The sequence below is a fragment of the Cyrtonyx montezumae genome, unplaced genomic scaffold (genome assembly GCF_038088225.1).
Source record: "Cyrtonyx montezumae isolate F1298 unplaced genomic scaffold, pur_monq_1.0 scaffold_6, whole genome shotgun sequence".
In the NCBI taxonomy this organism is placed as follows: domain Eukaryota; kingdom Metazoa; phylum Chordata; class Aves; order Galliformes; family Odontophoridae; genus Cyrtonyx; species Cyrtonyx montezumae.
Window position 1 is genome coordinate 3,720,579 of NW_027072067.1, and position 22,203 is coordinate 3,742,781.

The 22,203-nt window shown below is 49.6% G+C and overlaps 1 protein-coding gene across 1 annotated transcript in view; it reads right to left on the reverse strand.

Moving 5' to 3' along the window:
* Positions 1-12,178: 12,178 nt before the first annotated feature.
* Positions 12,179-22,203, reverse strand: part of CHCHD6 (coiled-coil-helix-coiled-coil-helix domain containing 6) — a 96,951-nt gene continuing 86,926 nt past the window's right edge. Inside the window, exon 9 of the mRNA XM_065749270.1 lies at positions 12,179-12,719. Coding sequence (XP_065605342.1) covers positions 12,696-12,719 — 24 coding nt within the window. The 3' untranslated portion in view covers positions 12,179-12,695. The remainder of the gene's footprint in view (positions 12,720-22,203) is intronic.

Genomic DNA, 22,203 nt, shown 5'->3' on the forward strand with positions numbered 1-22,203 from the left:
CTCAGGTCCAGCTGAGTGCTCTTTTTGCAGAGCAAATTCACCTCCTCCCTCCCCTCCAGGATGACTTTGTCTCATCTGCTAATTCCCCAAGGCTTTCTGTCTCTCCACAAGGGCCAGGAAGAGAGCTGCTGTGCTCAGTGTGCCGTACGGACAAGGGGTCATGCGATGGTCTAATAGCATCCCTCTTCCATTTCATGCTCAGGGTGAAGGCAGAGCACAGTGATTACGACCAGACGATGCATCAGCAACACTAAAACCCAGGTCACTGATCTCCCCATCACCTCCTTTTGGGAAAGGAACTGTGAAAAGGCACCCCTTGGTTTGGCTGAGTCCACCTTTAGCAGAGCTGCTCCCCTGTCCACACACCATCTCCCAGCCTGGCTGTTCCTCCAGCGTCCAAGTGAGGGGAGCAGTCAGCACCAAACCCTCTGGCAGCTGAGAAATTCATCTCCATCACATGGGACAAGCGGGCGGCCACGAGACGCCAAGCAGTCCCTTCGCTTTCTCCGGTGCCCATGTAAAATTTAAACGGACAAGGAAGAAGCTGCTGTAAATAATGCATCCGTGGAGCACTACATGGCTTACAGAGCGCATATTCATTGTCTAGTCTTATTTAAAGAAACTCAGCCCTGCCTGCATCATTAAAAATGCATCCTGGTTTCGGCTTCACCCCGCGCGCACTCACCGCGGCGAAGCAGGTGGCTCGGTGGCTGTTCTCGTGCCTTCTGCTCTCAGCTGCTCCTGGGCAGCCCCATGCTGCTACGAGCGAGGCCTCTGGCTCACATGAAAAATTCACACGTTTGGCATCGGGAGTTTCACTCCCTTTGCTCCTCGCTCCTCCCTCGCACCTGGGCCTGGGCTGGCAGCAGAGCTCAGGACTCGCTCTGTGCGCTGCCTCCAGACACCAGCAGCGTCCTCCGAGCTCGTAAACGATGCTAATGAGAGTGGCTCAGCTCCACTGCAGCCAAAGCGTAAATCCCACCACTTTCCCATCCTGCTCTCGGTAAGAGGACTCCGCTGCTTTGCGTGGCTAGGCTTAGCCAATACGAAGAGCACCACCTCCTGGCACTGCAGCACCCAGGATGCTCTGCACACAGCACCCACCTGCATGCCCCACAGTGGGAAAGTGCCTTTGGCTCCTGCCACGCAGCTCAGGGCAGGGTGAGGTGCACGCACTGTGCTGGGAAGCAGCTGGCAGACATCCCTCCTCCTCCCTCTGTGAGCCACCGCAGTTCTCCCCATCACATCCGCCTTGCTCGCACGCTGCAGCTCTGCTCCCAGCGCTGTGTGTGTCTCCTGGTGGGCACTGCAAAGGCATTCAGCTCATCCTTGGTGCTCCAAAACTCGAGCAAGGCTGCCTGCGAGCTGGTTGAGGAGGAGAACCAGAAGGAGCCCAGCACTCAGGCATCCCGAGCTCCTGAAAGGACACACAATACCCAGCAAAGCCCCACATGGGGCAATAGCCAGGCAGCCCCAGCAGCTCCCAGAAGAGCCAGCCCACCTGCCCAGGTGCCACTAGGGTAAGGCAGAGCACAGGCACCTCCAGACACCCACCACCAGCACCGGGCTCATAGGGGCAGCCCAGATGGTCCCAACCCCTTCAATGGACCACGTGCCTGCATCCAGCTGAGTGCTCTGCATCCCCACCGAGGAGCTCTTCCAGAGACACTGTGAGAAAACCTGGGAGATAACACATGCCTGCGACATTAGCAATTAAGGAACATTAATTATAATAATAATAATTATCACAAAATAGCATTTTTATGGCACAATATTATGCTGAAGGATTTACAACATACTGAATCATGAAGTTCGTAATTAAAGTTATTTTACTTTCTAATTCTGCTTTAATTCTATTCAATAAAAGATATGATAAATATACCTTAAAAAAAAAAAAAGGCAGAAACCATTACTTAAGACCATTTGCCTATACAAGAACGTTATATTGCAGCACAGAGCTCCCTCGAGAAGCATCACAAATTTTGGTGAAGATGAAGAGCCCAGCGTGGTGAAAACATAGCAGCAGCTCCTGGCAGCAGAGCATCCAAGCTTCAGTTTCACACCCACGAGCTATCCAGAGACGTGGTGTTGTGTTTATTAAGTTACTGTGGTGGTCATCTGGTCCAACCCCCCCTGCAATGCACAGGGACATCCACAGCTCCTCCCGGAGCTCAGAGCCTGTCCAGCCTGACCTTGGCTGTCTCTAAGGACGGGGCACCATCACCCCTCTGCTTTGCCTCCAGGCCTCCAGCAGAGCCTCTGGAAGCCTCTCTGGGCCTGGGAAGGCAGGGAGCCCCTGCTGCCGGTGGCTTTAATTTCTTCATCATTAATTTAAGTGCTTCAGTACCCATTGCTGCCCACGGAGGCCTCCCAAACACGGATTATCTACCTCGCAGCAGGAAGCATTACAAGCGGTCCCTGGCACGCTGACATCCTGCCAATGATGGCTGGTTCAGGAGGCAAGGAGACAGTGCTGGTTCCCAGACAGCAGCAGATCTGCTGGCAGGAGAGGGGGAGTAGGCTGCCCTAGACAGAAAGGGACCCAGCGGCTGGCAGGGGAGACAGAAGTCTCCAAAGAGCAAAGCAGGAATGGCGAGGTGTGCAAGTTGAGGGAAGGGGCTCTAACTAAAGGGCCCCCAAATTACCAGCAGGGCCTTTAATTGATTGATTCTGGGAGAGCGATTTCTAAATTATATCCTGCCGTGTTCACTGCAATCAATAAATGCATTAAAGCAGAGGAGCCCGCGTGCCCTCTCTGCTTACCTACCTCCCTGCCATCCTCACAGCCACGCCGCAGTGCCAGGCAGCTCCCCAAAGAGCTCATCCCTTCCCAGTCACTGCGGGGCTCAGGGCTCCCGCTGCAGCCCGTGCTCCTCTTGTCCCAGTCCCAGCTGCTCTCTTTACAGACTGATCGGATCTGTGAAAACAAGAGAGGGGCAGAACCTCCCAAAAAGGATACGCCAGAAATCCTGACAAGCTCAGCTGCCTGGCTACTGTAGGATGGCAGATTGAGGAAGGGCTCTTCGGAGAGGCTTTAGCAATTCAAAGCAACAGCCCAGGACTTCCCTCTCTCCCTGCATGCTTCCCTGGCAAATCCCCTCTACCCGAAGGGAGAGCTGGAAGAAAAGAAGCGACCACAGCAGCGCAGCCTGTGGATTGAGGAAAAAAAAGTTTACAAAACGATGAGTGAAAGACAGTTAATGATTCATGGTACTGTCAGTGGCAGGGAAAATGCTCCAAATTGAAGTCCTCAAATATGAAAAGAATCAGTGCTTAATAAGACAGTGAATGTATGTTATTTAAATGTCACTTCATTATTAAAAGTGTATATTTTTTGAGGTTTAATAACCATGTAATTGAGGCATCTTTTCTATGGTTAAACCTTGGCAAATATGTTTTTCATAATTAGCTGGTATTTATTTAACATGCAATAACCATCCCATTAAATTTAATGACTTCAATTAATAGGTACAGAGGGGACTTTTTTTAATGTCAATATGTACTCTTAACGCCAGCTCGCAGCGCGGTGCCGCAGGGCAGCTCTGCTACCTGGTGTCACCAGGACGGGCAGGATGCCATGCTCTGAGCACTGCTGATGCCAGGGGAGCTGCAGGGCACGAGGAGAGGGACACAGCCCTGTCCGTGTGCTTCGTGCCCGGCCAGGAGCCTGAAGGGTGAATTTTGCAAACTGGAGGGGCTCATGCTGGTGTAGCTTCGGCTGAGCCACGCAGCCTAAACGAGCAAAGAGTCCAGGGTGAATTAACTCCTTTAACAAACCATCAGTACGGAGTTATTAACCAGCTTGTAATAAAGCACAGCACGAGGCTGCGTGCGCTGCAATCCATCTGGGCTCTGGGCTACAAAATGTAATGTAATGACACGAGCGTGCTGCTGGCCCCCAGCACCTCCCAGGTCCCCAGACACCTCTCCTACACCCCATCGGCTGCTGCTCAGCTTGGAAAATACCTCCACAATCAGTAAAGTCCAACCCCTTCACGTGGCACAGAGGGATGTGGGCATCTCCACAGCACTGCAGCACCTCCAGGGGCAGTGACTCCGCCGCTCCCTGGGCAGCCGTGCCACCCCATCACCACTCCTCCTAAGAAGAAACGTTTCTTAACATCCAGACTGAACCACCCCCCCCAGTTTCCCCACTAGATCCGTGCTCCAGCCCCTTCACAGCCCCCCTGCCCTCAAGCCTGCAGCCCTGGGCTTAGCGGAGTGCCCCGCAGCCCACGGGCACAGAGCCGGGGCTGCCTGGGATGGAGCAGAACGCGGAGCCACAGTGCCACCTCGTGCTGCCTGCCAGAAGCTCTGTGCCATAAGGGAGCCCCCCAACACACGTCCCCACTCGTGATTTTCCCACCCAGCCCCCAGCTCCGTTGGCAGCCACGAGATGACAGAGAGCGGGCACCCCTGGTGGGGCACAGCTTCTGTCCCCGTGTCACCTCGCACAGCCACCCAGGCCTGGGGGTGACCCACGGACACGGGACGGAGGGGAGAAATCTGCTTCACAAATCACTCTCAATGTCCCTTCTTATCAAGGCTGGATGGGTATTATTCAATTTTCTCTTCAAACGCCTGCCTTCTGAAATGGTAATCGAATTTCAAATCCAGGGGAAAAGGGAGGGGAAAAAAAAAAGAAAAAAAACTGAATATGTGAGGATTAACAATGAGACAGAGAGACAAAGGAAGAAATTATACCAAAAAATATAGTCGGAGCTTTTTGCAGGAATTAATTGAATACAAATATAAAGAGAAAATTAAGTCTCCTGCTTAGGAGTGGGGAGAAAAGGGATATTTTCTGAGTTTAATTAACCTCTTTTTGCCAGGAACAATTAGGAGAGGGGGGGGGAGGGGAAGGGAGAGCAAAGACTCCTAATTGTTTGGGCTTGCAGCAGATAATTACAGAGCTGGCAGGGTCAGGGCCGGCCCACGCGGGTCTGGGGGCTGCGTGGGTCCAGCTGCCCACGTGCCAGCACTGTGCACATCAATAACTGCTTGTCGGTCCCACGGGTGGCTGGGAGCAGCTGCGGTGCCACGATGGCCACCTCCAGCCTGGGGCCAAGGGGGACATCCCTTCCTCTGCGGGACAGCAGGTTGGTGACTGCAAGAAGCCCCCCCGTCCCCATGCTCTGGAATGCCACGAGGCCTGGGGTGAGGATGGGCTACAGCTCAACCTGGGGCTGGGGAAGGTGATTAACAAGTCAAACCCAACACCAGGAAAATGTTTGTTTAGCCAACTTGGCTCCTCATCTGTCCAGGAATAGATTGCAGAATTATTCAAGAGTCTTCAGCGTAAATTATTCTTACTATAAGGATTGTTTAAATTGCAAACTGGGAATATTACAGTGAAGTGCACAAGGTATGCAGTAAATTATGGAGCCAATTTGTGTAATTTATAAATTGAGTTACATAAATTAGCCACACAACATACAGCATGAATGTCAAGTTGTATACTCAATTGTCACAATAATAGCTCGACATCAGATTAATTCAAGGATTAATCTAGATAGTAAGAAGTCTGGATATTACAAATAGATATAAATATCAAATTGTACACCAACAGCTGAAGCTAGAAAGTTATTGGCATTAATAAAACACAAACAATCACTTACAGAACATACAGAGGGGGCAGAGCAGCAGCAGTTTGCACAGAGATCCTCAGACCCTGCAGAGTGCTTTAGGAATGGCAGAAGCTACCTGAGCCCCTCCAAACATCCGCATCTCACTCCTGGGATGTTGCAGTACCTCCATCCATTGCCAACAGCAAGGGGCTACAGAATCACCAGGCAGTCTGCAGGTAAGATGTTTGGACCACAGGCACCTTGGTGGCACTCACTGCCCAGCTCTGCTGCTTTCCTACTCACTAACTCAAGTCCTGGGGTCTCCGAGGAGCTGTAGGAAATGAGAACCAAAGCTGTTATTTTTCTACAGTTAAAAGTGTATTTTAACTACTCCTTCACCACGATCACTTCCCCTCCTGCCCCCCAAAACTCAGACTCAGCGTGAGCAAGACAACACTGGGCCAGGCATGGTCTTTTTGGACACACATCGTGAGATGAAAGGTTCTGCTCCTGCAGTCTTCGTGTAGAAGCTTTGATCTAAGCTGAAAACCTCAGAAGGTTTTTGGGGGGTAAAGGGTTTGTAGAGCTGCGGAATACCAAGAGGAAATGTTACAGAGCAGTTTAGAAATTGCTTTCCCTAAAACAGAAGGCTGGGTGAAATAACTCCTCTGGACCAAAGCGAGGTGGCTGTCCCTGGGTGGCCACAGGGCCAGGAGCTGGGCTGAGCCACGACATCCTTTTGGCACCACTGTCCACATTCAGTAAGGGCTTCTGGCTTCAAGAATCCTCGCACTCCTTATTAAAACCTAATTTTCTCTGGAGCTGAGAGCGGCAGAATTCTGCTTCCTGAGGTGAGCTGCGACTGTACCACCTCCTTGCCCAGGAGGGCTGCAAGGTCCGTAGCAATGTTAAAGCATCAGCTTTCACTCCCAGTGACTTAAAAGCGAGCCCGAGCCCAGCTCCCTCAAGTACAACTTATTCCAGAGGTGGGTTGGTTGTCCCCAAGAGGTTTGTAGGGTTGGGCCTCCCCAGCAGACCCACAAGGTAAGCACCAGCGGGCAGTGACTATGGCTGTAAGATGGGCTTCATGTCACAGCAAGCACACTGCTCTCCTTTTCCTGTGTAATTCCTCACACCACTGACTGGAGTTTTTGTTTTGTTAACCAAAATTATGCTTTGAAACACCTGGCCCATCACTCCCAACGAGAAAGCAAACACCTCTTCCTCCTGATGCCACACTTGAATGCTGTCACCTTGAGATCAGATCCCTGTCATCTACATGGACCACCAGGCTCAGGCTACGTGCAGCGCCCGGCATCGGATGCACAGCACCGAGCCACTTAATCCAATAAACTGCAATCCAAGGAAGTTATCACGGGCTGGCAACAGCACGCTGCAAGCTAAGGAGGGAAAAACACGCCATACTAAGAAGGCTTGCAAACGAAAAAATAAGTAAATAAGGATTAAGGGGACTATCAAAGCTATTCTGTTGAAGCAGCCCATGAAGAGCAATTTCTCCGTCTTTAGTGAGCTTTTATTTTTGCTGATATGATTTAAGCTCAATCCTGAAGCGGTGTTTCCCCCCCCCAGCTCGTTGAAGCCATGAAGCTCCCTTGCAGTCACCAGCAGCTGAAAGGCTACTGAAAGAAAAGGGAAGAATTAATATTTGAAAAGCCACACGTGCTCACACTGCTGTATCCTATGGCAAAAACTCAAATCTCTCCCTTGGTTGGAGTGCTCGGAGGGGGAACGCACGGCAGCACTGGCAGAGTTCCTGTTTACTTGTTTTACGATGGTTGTAACGAGGAACCCATTAAATTAATAGCTGTGCTTTATTTTTAATGTTATGTTTAGCTAATCCTGACTTACAGTGGCACTCCCCATTCATAGAAAATAAAAATCAAACTGGCTTTGTCGATGGACTCCATCGCCCAGAGAATGGATGCAGAAGGATGCTCGTGCAGTCGTAGGAGGGAAAAAATAACACCCTTTCATTCTTGCTGACGTCCCTCAGCTGGTGCCCATTATAGAAATTAGCTCAGGCAGTTCAAGAACTGAATAATACAAAACTGATCTAAAGCTGGAAGAAAAATAATTGCCAGTTGGAGCTGTTCCAGCTCCTCGGTGAGAGCCCAACACCGCCAACCAAAGCAGGGACCCTCGTGCTCACACCTGCACAGCCTCAGCAGGTGGATGCTGAGGTTTCCCATGGTATGGGTGGGTATTCCATCACCTGTAGGGCTCAAATTATCCGTTCACGTCCTTCAGAGTATGCACACAGGTTAACAATGCACGTGGGTCGAAATGTACCTATGCACACGGCCATCAGAAGAGGGCAGCTGCCTCAGAGCACATCCAGCCCCAGAGAAACGGGTGCTCAGTGTTGCAGAAAAGGCATCTGAAAGGAGCAGCAGTGGAGAACCCAAAAGGATTCTGAGTTTCCAGCATGATGCCCAGAAAGCCAAGGCCTTGTTGCTCCCACCCTACGCCCTTCCCTACTTGGCAGTCTGCGTGACCCAGTAATCTTTCCCAGTCTTAAACAGTGATGGATAACGTTTTCATATAGAAGAGAACAGGAAGTGTACGTGCACCAGTTTGCCGTAAAAGTCAGCAGCTGGACATGGGAGATGAAGACAACTTCCTCCACAGCTCTCAACCCTGCACTCAGTAAGTGAGAAGGTGTGCAGATCCTGACACTCCAAACAGAGCCCTGTGAGCCAATGCTCTCGGACTGGGCTCGTGCTAATTAGCAAATACACCCCACACATATCAAAAATTGCATTTTTTTTTCTAAAAAACTTCCTGAAAACAAAGGAGGGGGCAAGGTAGGAATTGGAAGGAAACTTCACTTCCCACCCCGTTCTCCTTTCGTGCTGTAGCTCCCACGTAACTCAACACCAGGCAGCAGGAACCAAACACAGGCACTAAAAACCTCGTAATGCTTTGCACAAAAAGATCTGCTGGACCAAGCAGTTCTGCTCCATCAAGTGAAAGCAGGAAGAACATCTAATTTAGGCCATTTGCAAAGGGAAGCCAGCATCAGGTGCAGCTTGTTACGTACCCCATATGGAGCAGCTGATTTCATCTGCAACTTGGAAACTGTTAAGTTTGTTTGCTGCTCTCCTTTGCAACATGGCAAAGGAAGGCTCTCTGCCACGTGCTGACCTTTGCAAGAAGTCTGAAACGAGCACGTGTCATTAAATCCAAGACACTTTTGACATGGAGCTCTCTAGAGACCAACAGCTGCTCCATTTGCTCCCTGCAGCTTTGCCCCGGGCTGTGCAAGGACTGCTGCTGGGTAATTAACACCAGAGCTGGAGCATCCTTACTGCCCTCAACAAGCTCCAGGAGCAGAGGGTGGCCCAGGCTAATCACTTCAGTCCCCACTGCCCTTCAGTCTCCCAAGCACAGCAATGGGAAGCCAAGACACGCACAACCAACAGTGATAAGGCTGACAGCTCAGGAGGTCAGGCAAGTCATTTTGGGAGCATCACATCCATCTTTCTCCAAGGGCAAAAAAAAAATAAATAGGGGAGCAGGTGTGAGGCTACGGACCTGCAGGGCTCCAAGCAGCCCATCTGGCTCCCAGGAGCTTCCCAGAGTGCTGTGCCAGCTGAAAGGAAAGGAGGGTGCAAAGGCTCCTTGGGAGTGGGGGAGCAAAGAAAGCTGTTGCAGGCTGTATTTAAACCAGGAGCACTGAATTGCATCGTTAGAGCATCAGTACTGCTTCTAACCCAAAAGGAGCAAGGCACCAGGGCAAACCAAAGCACACAGTCCTGAGACACGCAGATGACTGGCGACGAAACGCTTTAGGGAATTAGATAATTTAGTGACAAGCTGCAAACACTCCTAACCAGTTTGGCAATAAAAAATAACAATCATTCAAAAGACAAATGGAAAAATTCTGCCTCGAAAAGGAGCACACAGCATGGGATCACAGGATTCAGCAGACTATAAAATAGGAAATGAGACGTACTCTTCTCTCTCCCCCTACAGCTACACAAAACCCTCCTACGTGGATTACAGGCATGCTTGGTGATTGCCTTCCTCCTCCAGCCCCTCCCGTGGTGGACAAGGCAGGATTGGTTGAAGCCTGAATGCAGAGAGGATATTAGATAAAACATCTTGCAAAGCCAAGTGTGAAATATTAACAACAGGAGGCAATGGCTTGTGTTCATATGCAGGAGCACAAATTTGGTGCTTAGAGAGCCCGAGATGTCCTTGCACACTGGCATCTCAGAGCACTCATGGAATGTTTCCTTTAAAAACCTACTGAAGCCTACTGGAAAATGTCTATCAGTTCTGTTATTTGCTTCACCTTCTCTTACTTTGTTGTTTTTCTTCTGCAACATCACGAAATTATGCATGAATAAAAATTTTATTCACTCCATCCATCCGTCGGGCTTTAAAACAATTCATTCTAGTGAAGAGGGCACTCTGAAAGCCTGACTCCAGCAGGCTCAGCCCTTGGTTATCCTGTGGTCCAAGCTGCCCACTAATGCCAACTGCGACAGGATAAGGACACCTCGTCAGCACCAGCCACCAGGAATAACCATCTCTGCCACTTTGGAGACCTGCAGTCACAATCCCACACGAAAAAAAACCTAATGCTCCAGATATCCAACAAGCTGCTAAGGAGAGACGTAAGGACAGGGAGCCTAATTGCAGATGTTTGGCTTCTTCCGTCTCTGTGAGGGCTTCTGTGATACGGGAACAGGGGAGGAAATTGAAAAACCTCTCACTTGAAGCTGTATTACCTGTAGATTTTGCATCCAGATGGCAGCTGTGGCTCTGTGAACTGTGCTTCATCCTCAGCAGTTTCCCATCAACATCTCTCCTCATCATTTTTTTCTAGGCCCAGCTATCCATGTCGATGATGAGGGCAAACGCAGCAGGAAAACTACAGCAGGAAAACTACTGGGCACTGTGCAGCACCAAAGGAAAGGGACAAAGCTGAGGGGTGAGCAGCTGAGACCCAATCCCTGCACTCAGGGTCACCAGCAAGTTTGCAGACATTCACCACCGAGCTCCAACCTAGCACAGACAGAGCAGTTTCCAACCTTAACGCTGCACAACCAACTGAATCCCGTCCTCAGAGACTGCGGGTTAGGCGAGGCAATGCTGAAGTAGGATGATGTGCAAGAGGTATATTTTCAGCTAATAACCAAGCAGTCCCTCATCTGGAGATGCTGCATGGCCTCAGAGTGCCACTCTGTCCTTGTTGGGCTGCAAAACAGCCGCAGTGCACCTGGCCAACATTAACTGGAGATGTTACATTTACGATTTTATGGCTGATATTTTCCTCTACCCTCTATCAGTTGAGTTCACTGTCTGAACGATCGCATCTGTTTGTGTTCCACAGACACCTGCGTATCTTGAGATGACAGCAACTCCCTGAATACTGTAATCAGTTATTTCTCAACAGAGGAGTTGCCAATTTGGTAAATAAAGCTCATTATAAAAGAGCGTGGAAATGGATCACGGTTGCCTAACAGAAAAAAATGGTCCAGCGCTGACTGATAATCAGCCCTGGCATCATAGTCCCCCCAATTTAGGGCAGCTGAAATAATGACATGCAAATTACTTACGCCAGGGCAACATTAGATGGGGGCAAGAGGAAAATGAAGACGAGACAAAATACGTATTTTTCCTCTTTAGACCAACAGCAATTTAAAATCCAGCCAGTGACAGGCCTTGCTTCTTCACATTTCCACATGCAGCAGCAGCAGTTGTGCAGCTCTGCAGAAGCCAGCATGGTGGGCCCAGCAGAAGCCCACCCAATGCTGCCACAAACAGACCTGAGGACACAAAGTACCTTATTTTGCTTTGGAAAACCCTTCTTTCTTCTGGTTTCACCTGCACAGCAATGGAGAGTTGGAATTTTTGCCCCTCACAACAACAAGCAAAGATCGCTTCTGAGGAAGAAGAGAGTTGTGGCATCAGCTCTCAAAAGGAAAGGAATTTTGTTGCTTTAATGAAGATATGAAGCTCCAAATTGCTGCCTAAAAGCGGAATATAACATAGAATATAACTCTCATTTACTTTCATAAACGCTACCTTAACATCTGACACGGCCTCCAAAACTCCACCACCACATCCCTCAGAACCCATCAGACACAGTAAGGAGGACAAGAGCAGCAGGAGCCACCAAGAGGAGGAGGGGTTTCAGGCAGAGAAAGGGAATGGAGTTACAAACCAGACCTGTTCCCAGACAGGCCCATCAGCTGGATGATGAGATGCCAGCAGCAGAGCTCCCGCTTGGCTCCACGAGGACACACCACCAAGCACAGGCAGACAGCAGAGGAGGAACCACGCACAACAGCAGCATAAGGACAGACAACTAGGGCTCTGCATTCAGCGGGCAGGGTGTTTTCCAGCATGATTCACCAACACTGATTCTCTTTGGCCAGGACTCTGCACTCTTCCAAGTACTTTCAAATAAGCCAAACTTGTTCAGCCTGGGACCTAAAAGAACAAGTTTAGTGACTTATAAACCACGACTGGAAACGCTTCTATTCCCCACGCTTGGTGGGAGTTTTTGTTGGCACGGGTAGGAGGTAGGAAACAGCAATCTACAGACTCAGGGACTGAAAGTATCTCACAGCACGCAGTGACCATTAAACACTTTATTATTTAGGAGGGAACCTCGGAAGGGAAGAAACATGCCTGTTGGTGTAGCCAATCAAAGCATGCTAGGAGCAGTTAATCCCAACAAGCTAGTCGGGGTTACTTCCATGTACTTCAGACCCTTAATTCTGGAGCAAACAAACAAAGATAACTCTTAAAACAGACAGGGGTTGGTGAAACCAAAGCTAGCACAGGGTGAACCAGGCCTGTGTGGGGTACGCCTCCAAGCAACAAGGTGTGCTGGGATCAAGACCACTCCTTACATTCTATTACAACACAAAAATGAAGCAACAGTGTTCCCCCTTCTCCTAAGACCCTTTGCCTGGCTCCAGAAGCATCCACACAGACCAACACATGCAGGCCATTAGAAGAGGAATCACATCGCTGTGTTGGACCACGAAGGGCAGAAGGCACCAGTTTTGGTCAGTGCTTATCCAGAAGGGTGCTGGGCCTTCCAGGGGCGTCAGTGGTCCCTGTCCTCTGCTCTTTGGTGGCTGATGTTTATCCAGAGTTAACTAAAAGCTCCTGGAAGAAAAAAAAGGAGACAAAGGAAAAGGCAGCAAGTTAGTTACACAGCTGTTGACCTTGGACTATTTCTTTCAGAAACAAAGGAGTAATGCTGCCTGGGGTGAGAAACTACAGAAAATCCTTCAGAAAACGTATCCGGTATTGCCTTCTGCAAAACAGTCAGACACTGAGGACTGTGGAAGCGAGAGAGCAGGTCACGATATCAAAGACAAGGCTGATCCTATGAACAAGAATATATGGTCAGTTGTAAACAATCAGGACTTATAAATCTGATGGGCTGCAGCAGGAGAGGAAGGCTGCAGTCCTATCTGGGGCTCAGAGCAGCTGAGCAGCAGGAGCGAGCACAGCTCCACGCCAAGCCTCAGCCCCAGCAGGACACGGGAGCACTTGGATCAGCAGCTGCCAGAAGCACACCCCTCATCCCAATGCTCAGAGCAGGACCGATGTAAAAAGGGAAGGAAAACAGAGCAACTCAGACTACGCTACTAAGGCCAACATTTGCAGCTTAACACTCACAACGTCAGCATGCTCAGACCACACGTCTCCAAAGACAGCCCCGTCTCTAACAGCAATGAACCAGAGAAGCTTCAAGAGGTTCAAGAGAAAATTGTTTGCCAAATTATTTAGACAAAGCTTAGCCACAAATCTGACAAGTGAACCATCAATATTACTCGACTGACTCTAATTTCCCAGGTAATTTTTCTCACCATTAGTACTTAAAAACTTTGCACAGTGCAGTGCGTTGTAAAAATTCTCACAGCACTCACACAAGATGCAGCGAGCAGAGCAGCAACAGCTTCCAATCACTTTTGGGACACAGGAATTTGCTGTATTCATGCTGTAACACTTCAGTTAAGTGTCAAGGCTATGCTTTGTGATAAAGCCACCCTCGTGGCCACTCTGCACTTAACCCCTCCAGAAGACGCCAAAAGATTTCCTTTAAAGCTATTTAAAAGACCCTCGGTTACACCATTTCATGTTTGTAATCATAACTACATTCTTTTGCTTGTCCAGGAGCAAACATAAACAGCCAGCGCTTCACCTCAGTCAATTCCTCCCAGCCTGGCTTGTCCACGTTCTGAGGACAGTCCAGCTGGAGGCTCACAAATACTCCTTGTGCAAAAACACCAGGTTCCATCTCACGCTGCGTGACTAAGCTTTCCCAAAATCTTCTGCGGGGATCGCTGGGCCAAAAGCTGATGGGATGCCAAACAGGCTAGACACCAATTTCCTGCTGTGCTGCTCACACCGAGGGAAGTTTCTGGGAACAATAGATGCAGGTAACAATAGTGCCTATCACTCTGTGCTGCTTCAGAAGAAAGAGGCAAACAAACAACAACGGGAAAGCAGAGTACAGCTTCTAAACCTGTCCACATTCTGGGGAATGTGCTGTGCAGTGAAGACACCATTAATGCCAACAGCACTGGAGGTCAGAAGCAGAGATCAGAGCTCTCCTCCTCCAGCAGTTCCTGCAGAGCATCACCCAGCTGCAGCACGCGGAGACTCTGAGGGCCTCCTGGTCCAGGAGCAGCTGATGTAAGAATACACTTGTCACCATACGCACGTAATCGTTTTCACTGTTCCTGAGCTGTCAGTTCATAAAGCTGTGGCTAACTACTTAAAAGCACAGTTGCATTGATTTCATGCCTCGTACGCTGGGTAATAGCGTGGAAGGATGCCACATCTCCAAGACTAAACCCACTCTTTGCTAAGCCAGCCGTTCACACCAGTGTTTCAACTCCAGCTAGCACTGCCGCCCCGTGGATCCAGATCTGGCACCCCCTGGGGTCCCTTCCAACCTGAAATCCTCCCTGCAAGATGCCCCAGGGCTGCTGTGATGCTACCTTGGGCAGGAGGAGCCAGGAAGGGGAAGAAGCAGCCTTTTCTCTCCTGCACACCCTTAGCGTTGTAGATGCACCAGCCAGGCAGCACAAGCAACAGGCCCAGGCAGCTTGCAGCCACAAGCTGTTCCCACGTGATGGGATCCTCCTAATTAATCGAGTTGAGGCTCAGCCTGGAGTTGAGTGATGCATCACAGAGTAACTGCCCCGCAGCCAGCTTCAGCTGCTCTCTGCTGCAGTCTTGGGTAAGGATTCAGGACGCAAGCAGCCTTGCAGTGTGCAGCACTCACTGATGAATCAGGATGACAGTGCCCTTCTTGCAGAGGGAGGGCAGACAGGCAGACACCAGGTTCTGATTTGCAGAAGTCCAGCCCAGCACTACAAGAATTGCGTCTTCAGCAAGGGGTTTGAGGCAACCCATCACAGCTGTGTCCCAGTGCAGGAGCTCAGCATCCTCTCCATCTCCCACCTGCTCCATGCCTCAGCTCCAGACGGAACCTTTCTTTGTGAACTCCAACAAGAGGCCTCGAGGAACCTATTTCCCTCTGGGTTTTTGCCAGACACAATCTGCCAAGCCCCAGCGGGGCCAAGATGTATTTATTTAACCAGCCTTCAGTCTCACAGGGGTAAACCTTGCAAGTGTCTTCCAGTGAATGCCTTACCTTTGTTCTAACACTCCTTCAAGCAGTCACACCACGGTGCTCGCACATCTGGGCACCGTGTAGCCATGAAGAAATCAGAGAGCAGGTCCCCATGATAAATGACTCAGTGCATTCAGAACGTCAGTGACAAAGTAGAAATTAATCTCCACAGTTCCCAGCTCTGTGCCACGCGCAGGCAGTTTTCTCAAACCCAGAAGACCTGTAGGCACGCAGCAGACTTCAGTAACACGACCGAGTCACTTTTTCATCTCTGTTCATCTGCAAGGAGGCACTAACAAACTCCAGAAATCCTCACCCGCCCTAAGACGGGTGTTCAAGGCCTTTCTGCTGGATAAGGCATTTGTTGTGGGGCTATTAGCACCCCAGAGCATTGCAAGGGACATTTGAGTCACTCCGGTTTGATGTATGCTGTAGGTATTTTTTGGTTATGTGCAATTTGTTCTGTTACATTCGGGGTATTGGCTGTTTTGCGGAGCAGCTGTGCTGACTAATGGATCGTAGCACTTCTGTGCCATACAGTTATTGCACAGAAAAGCCTCTCTGTCTCCCTCATCCTTCAGGAGTCCAACAGTTGCTGTCCTTGGGTTTGGAATACGAAGGGGCCTGAGCACGCCTGGCAGCAACAAAAAGCATTAATTCAAAATGCTATTAAAAGAGTTTTGTTGTCCCTCTCCTCCGCGCCGGCGTTAATAGCTTTGCAGAGCAGAGAAGCTCACCCTGTGACTTCTCGGCTGCTTCCCTGCACGGCGTGCTCGGAGCAGGGCAGCACAACAGAGCTTTCAGCAGACACCCAGGATGTGCCATCACATCGCCCCGCGCTGCCAGAACACCAAGCTATTTCCTAGCACAACCAACCTCCAGCTATTCCGAGCCTCACCTGTTTGTTCATGCATTCTAACATTGATTTCCTCCAGACAATTATTCTAACTCACAGAGTGCTCCCACTGTCAGCCTTGCTTCACGGGAAATGCTTTGCCACTGACTGAGCAGCTCTGCAGTCCCCAAGCAGCACAGAGCCCCTGGCTGAGCTGGGAGCCCCGGACCCACAGTGGGGAGCAGGAGGCCACGCTCAGCTCTTTTCATGTGGGACACGTGCTGCAAAATGGTAGGGCCAGGAGGAACAAACAGGGCTCTGCGGAGGGCTGCCACTGAAAGGATGGCTGATTAATTAATTGGCGTGCAAACCGAGGACGGGTTTTGTTCAATCGATGTTAATTGCGTTTAATCTCATTCTTGCTGTTAAGAAAAGCCATTGGGCCGGGCCAGTGCCTGACACGCAGATTCCACCCACACTTGGGAGGCGAGGCAGGAGGGGAAAAGGAATGGAAAGAAAGGAAATAACCCTTCCTCAGCCCTTCTGCATCGCTGCACAACTTCATTGGGTCTGTTCTATTATTTAAACCATTTTTGTTACCCAATAAAATCACACAGGAGCTCTAAAGGACAAAAATCAGACACGGAGCATTTCACTATCAGGTACTGGCTCAGAGCTCTGCTAACCCACGGAGCCGTGGCTATCCAGCTGCTGCAAAGGACTGAGATTAAGAAAATCACCTGCGTGAAGCAGTGCCTGCTCCGTGCCCTGGCTGCTCCCAGCACACCTGCAGCTGCTGCCTGCTGCTCCCACCAGCTTGGCCAGAGCATCTCTCAGCTCCCTGCTGACCACAGCTCCATGTGCCGAACAGCGCCAGACTCTGCCCTGCCCCAACACAGAATCATCGAATCATTAAGGTCGAAAAGAACACTGTAAGAGCAGCAAGTCCAACCCCAAGCCACCTGCACCATGCCCACTGACCACGTCCCTCACTGCCACACCTCCGGCGATGCTCACCCACCCCAAGCCTGTGCTGCACTTCATCAGCAGTTTTCTTTATCCCCTGACAAGCATTAGTACCACTGTCTCTCGACAAGTAAAGAGGACATATCACAAGTGCTGTGAAGGATTGGCTGAGTGTTAAGTGATCTGAAATGGCTCTACTAGACTTGGTCAAGATTGCTTTAAAATCATTTCCCTTTAGGACTGTGACCCTCTTTCTTTACAGCCAGCAGAATGATTTTACCTCAGGGGATGGTAATTGCATCCTGCTATTTATACACATCAGAAACTATAGGTACAAACACAGCACAGCACCTTTCCAGAACAAGCTGAAGTCAGGACTGCACAGGAAGATGGGATAATGCTGAGCACCCCTCTGCCCCTCAACAAGAGGCACCCCGAGCACTGTGCAAGCTCGTAGATTAGTCCCAGGAGGATCCAAAAGCAGAACAACAGCAACTTGTACAAATAGAGCTCTGGTTTTGTAAGGATTAAAATGAACTTCACCCAACTGTGAATATCCGTTTCCAGAGCCAAAAGGAATGGAAAACCACTTACTGATGCAACAGAATTTCATTATTGCAAACCCTAAAACCCAAGACATCTGCAAACTAAGGACAGCAACAGTAAAGTGGTTGCTGGGGGACACTGACAGCAGGGTTTAACTGCTGCACCGCCAAGGCCTGCTCTGAGCAACCTTCACAAAACACACACACACAAAGGGGGCACCTTCCACATACTCCCACTCCTGGTGGATAAAAGGAAAAGAATAATCCCAGAAGCCAAAAGACCTTGGATTAAGTTGTATACGTGACCTGTAATCTCCCACGGGAAGGAAGAAAGAGACGCGATACATACTCACAAAGCCGTCCCAATATTTTGAATTAAACGAATTAGAGAAATGGAAAGTACACGATGCAAGACGTTACCAAACAAGGTGCCAGGAAGGTACAGGAATTGGAAACAAGCTGGCAAATGATCTCTGCAGACTACTGAGGAAAATTAATCGAGAGAAAGAATACAATAACAATAGTGACTGATGAACAGCAGTGTTACGTGCATAAATTCAGGATGTCAAGCTTCTACTTACATCCAGTTCTGGAACAAAAATGGGCAAACCTTACTGTTAAAAAGCAGTGGAAGTATGAAGGCCAGCTATGCTGTATGGGGACTGCCGAGCCACAGCCTGAACCACTGACTGAGCCCCAGAAGGAAAGACCCAGTCAGCCCTGGGAGCACAGGTGAAAGCAGTTCACCTGTGTGACCAGAAGGGGTGGAGCCAGCTCAACGCCTCCTAAACCTCATTTAAGGGCTGACTGCCACCAAGAAAGGCTCTCTTGTTGGAGATCCTCCTTTCTGGAGTTCTTTCCCTGTGAGCCTAGATCCCTGGAGATGGGCAAGCATTCATTTTTCCTTCCTTTTGTAACATCTCCTTGTCACTGGTCCCTTTACATATGCCAAGCTTCATTTCAGGACAGGCTTCCCCTGTGCATCCCTCCAGATTGAAGTTTCTGACTTTAATTATTCCTGGAGCATTGTGTATACAGGGATTCAGAGCAGGGATTACTAGCAGGATCCTTGTTATAAGCACCACTTCTCAAACAAATTACACTTCACTTGACAGCAGTAACATACACAAAAAAACAAATTAGATAAAGGCAGCAGGACAGCATGAAACAGATCCAGTGCAAGGAAATTACACAAGGTCACCCAGAGAAACAAACACATGTTAAAGGTAAACTTGTACATGTTTCCAACTCCAGAGTGCACTAAGGCTTGGTGTGACCCACACCCAGTTCATCCTCAGCAGGCTGGGGACTCCACACAGCTCGGAGACCAAGCCTAGGTGAGACAACAGGAAAAAAGAAATGAGACAGAACAATTTCAGTTGTCCTCTGAACTCAGAGGACTTGTCGCAGGCCACCCACTGCCCCAGACTTGTCACACACACCAATGGGAGAAGAGGATGGCTGCTGCAGCTGCACGTCCACATGAGGGTATGGGCTCACTCCTGCCTGTCCCTGCCCCATACACCCAGCACAGCAAGGCAGGCACAGGCAACCTCCCTCGGCATCCCTCTTCTGCACTTAATTCTATTTCTGCTCGGTGACACAGTGAGATTCCACGCAGAAGTGTTATGAGCTTGACTGGCTTTATTTGTTTAACAGTTCACATTTTCATTAAGCTGTTGCTATTTGGCAGCCAGTAATTTTATTTGTGTGATAGCCATATTCATCTCACCCATATGGGTGTAGATGTCGCTCTCCCTTTTTTTCAGGCAGAAGAGGCAAAAGCAAGTGGGACAGAGCAGAGAGAGGAGTGCGACTCCACAGACAGAGAATTAACAGATGTGAGGTGTCAGTGGCCTGTGCTGAGACAGCCAAGTGACTCAACTATGCCTCTTAGAGATGCCAGAAGTCGCTCGATAAACCCCAAATATCTCACCCTGCCACTCCTCTTGTCAGCACCAAGGAGCCCAGACACGCAGAAGCCTCCTTGCTGCGTGGGCACAAGGCAGGGAAGTGCAGCTCAGCAGTTCTCTGGCTCCTTCCTGTCCCTCTCCCTCTTCAGAAGGTGCCCTGGTAGAATGCCAGATGCTGGAACAAGCCACAGAAGCCTACTAAATAATCTCCCATCCCTTCTACTGCAAATTTATAGCCCTGCATCTGTGTCAGGACAGACACCTGCTTCCACCTAAAACGCATCCTTTACAAACAGGACCCGAGGTAGAACATTTAACTGGAGTTTTTTTTATAATGCATTAAGAGACTGGGAAAGAAAATGACAGTTTCTAAGTGTGCTGCTTGCTGCTCTTGTGGACGCTGCTCAAGTGGAGGGGGAGTTGGTTGGGTTTTTTTAGGCCCTTTTTATATATATGACAAATGATGCTGGCCCCCGTCCTGTAATTTCCCTCACTGTGCTGCATGTCTGTTTATGATAGATACCAGCACAGCTTCTTAGGTGTCCGTTTATCTGCTGGAAAAGTATTGTCTGCTTGGAAGCAACTCATCCTAACAGAGTAGCCCCAGAGGGGGAGACAGAAAAAGGAGGGAGAAAGAGAGACGAGGGGGCTGTCAGCTGGGAATACATCCACGCTTCTGCTGCAAAGGATCTGGCAGAAAGCAAGCATCGTATTTAGTTTTAGCTACATCCTCTCTTCCCACCTCCTAGACCATTCTTTTCTAGTGTCACTCAACACCTCTTTGCATCTCCCTCCCACAGAGCCCTTATCATTAACATACGTTTCAGTTCAGACTTGCAACCTGTGGAAACAAAGCAAGCCCACAGCTTACCTCCATGGGTCTGCGCCAGCACAGCAGAACCTCAGGTCCCAACCTGAACAGTCAATAGGATGAGACAGGCAACATTTAAATGTAAAAAGAAATAAAAAGAAAGAGGGAAGGGGACAAAGAAGAAAAAAATGCAGTGCAATCCACATTTATTTATATCTTACGTTTAAAGAGACTTTAATAGGAACTTGTCAATTTTCCATAACCAGGATTAGAACAGAACAAACTCAAACACTTTATTCTTCCAAAGAGCCCTCTGAGCTGAATTTCTTTCCTCACCAAATGGCCAATATAGAAAGCAGCTCACAAACCCCTGTGCCATAAGTAACTTCTCATCACTCTTGGAGAAACGGGGGCCGGGACAGATTCATTAATCCAAGCAGATGAGTCTGTGAAGCAGCCTGGCTGCTGGGATCCCCATCATGTCCCACACAAGAAACAACACTTGGTCCCAGTAATTCCCATGCCATCCTGCCTAGCACAAGCAAAGCAAGAAACTAGAACTGAATGCTTTTAAAATGGAAAACTGCAGTCATCGATGATAGCTGCCCCAGCTGGGTAAGCAAGCACTTTTACAAAGCGATTTTATCACTTCAAGCTTTAAGAGATCTACCACCGTTTCACTCATTCCATCCTTCATGCCAAAGAGCAAGGTCACATCTGGAAGGCACTGCTGAGTCCCAGGCAGCTGCACAACCCGTCTGAGCAGGGCACTACCAGCAGCTCTACACTGCCAGGGTCAGCCTGCTGCGATACCTAAGGAGCAAGGGTAGAGCTGGCATCGAGATCTCATCACTACCCCACAGCCTGGGCACATCCAGAGAGGATGTTCCTCTGGTTCAGACAGATGTATGTGCACACAGCTGTATTAAGACACACGAGTTAAAGAACTGGAGCTGAAGCTGAATTAAAGACCCAACTTCTAACAAAAGGAAGCGCTCCTTTAAATGTCAGTGTCTTTGCATTCTTTTTTATCCCTACCAATAGGGTTGGTTTGTCCCACTCTGAGTGCAGTGTTTGAGCTGCCAACCCGCTCCCCTTTCATCTGCTCCTCAGCAGCCATTTCTCCAGAGCTGCCCATCATTTCCTCATCAAGCAGGAAAAACGGAGGATCGCTAGAGACACGGCTCAGCCTTGCTGAGATTTCACTCTCTCAGTGGGTTGTAAATGCCCCTATAATGTTGGCTTTTTTAATCTTGTGTTATTATTACCCGCGGCTGCCATTCAGTCTGCAGAGAATAAAGCGCCAAGGCTTTCAGGCCGCACAATGGCTCTGTGCATTTGCCAGCGGTTGGACAAACAATACCTCTGTGTTTCAGCTTTATTGGAAGCCTGGCTGTCGTGGGAGTCCGGCTGCGTGCCTCCCCCCATCAGGCAGCACAGAGGTGTGAGTGTGTGCCCACCGACTCCGCTGCGATCCCAGGAGCACGTGCCTCTGCCCAGAGACAAAGGTAAAGGCGCAGAGAGGCCAGGCTGCCTCCTCCTCCAGATCAGCCCAGGGGTCCGGAGCCGGACCACTCCCCTGTGTGAACAACTACGCTCAGTGTAAGCAGTGCTGCCAGCCTGCATGAAAGCCTGATGACATATGACATAACCACGAAAATGTCAAAGCAATGGCCCAGAATCGTGTTCTTACACGAATTCTTGGCTTCCGTTGAAAGATGAAGAGCCTGAGATCCTCGGGCTTGCAGGGAATGCTTGAAAAGTGGAACAAGTGAAAAAAAAAGTGCAAATTAAAAAGTAAATGAGATGTGAAAAAATGAAGGGTGGGCTCCTCTGATGTGGGAAGACCGACTGGTACTGCTTGCGGGGGACACTGCACACGTGGGAACTCCTGCAGAGCCACCGGCACTCCCCCACCCAAGAAACGAG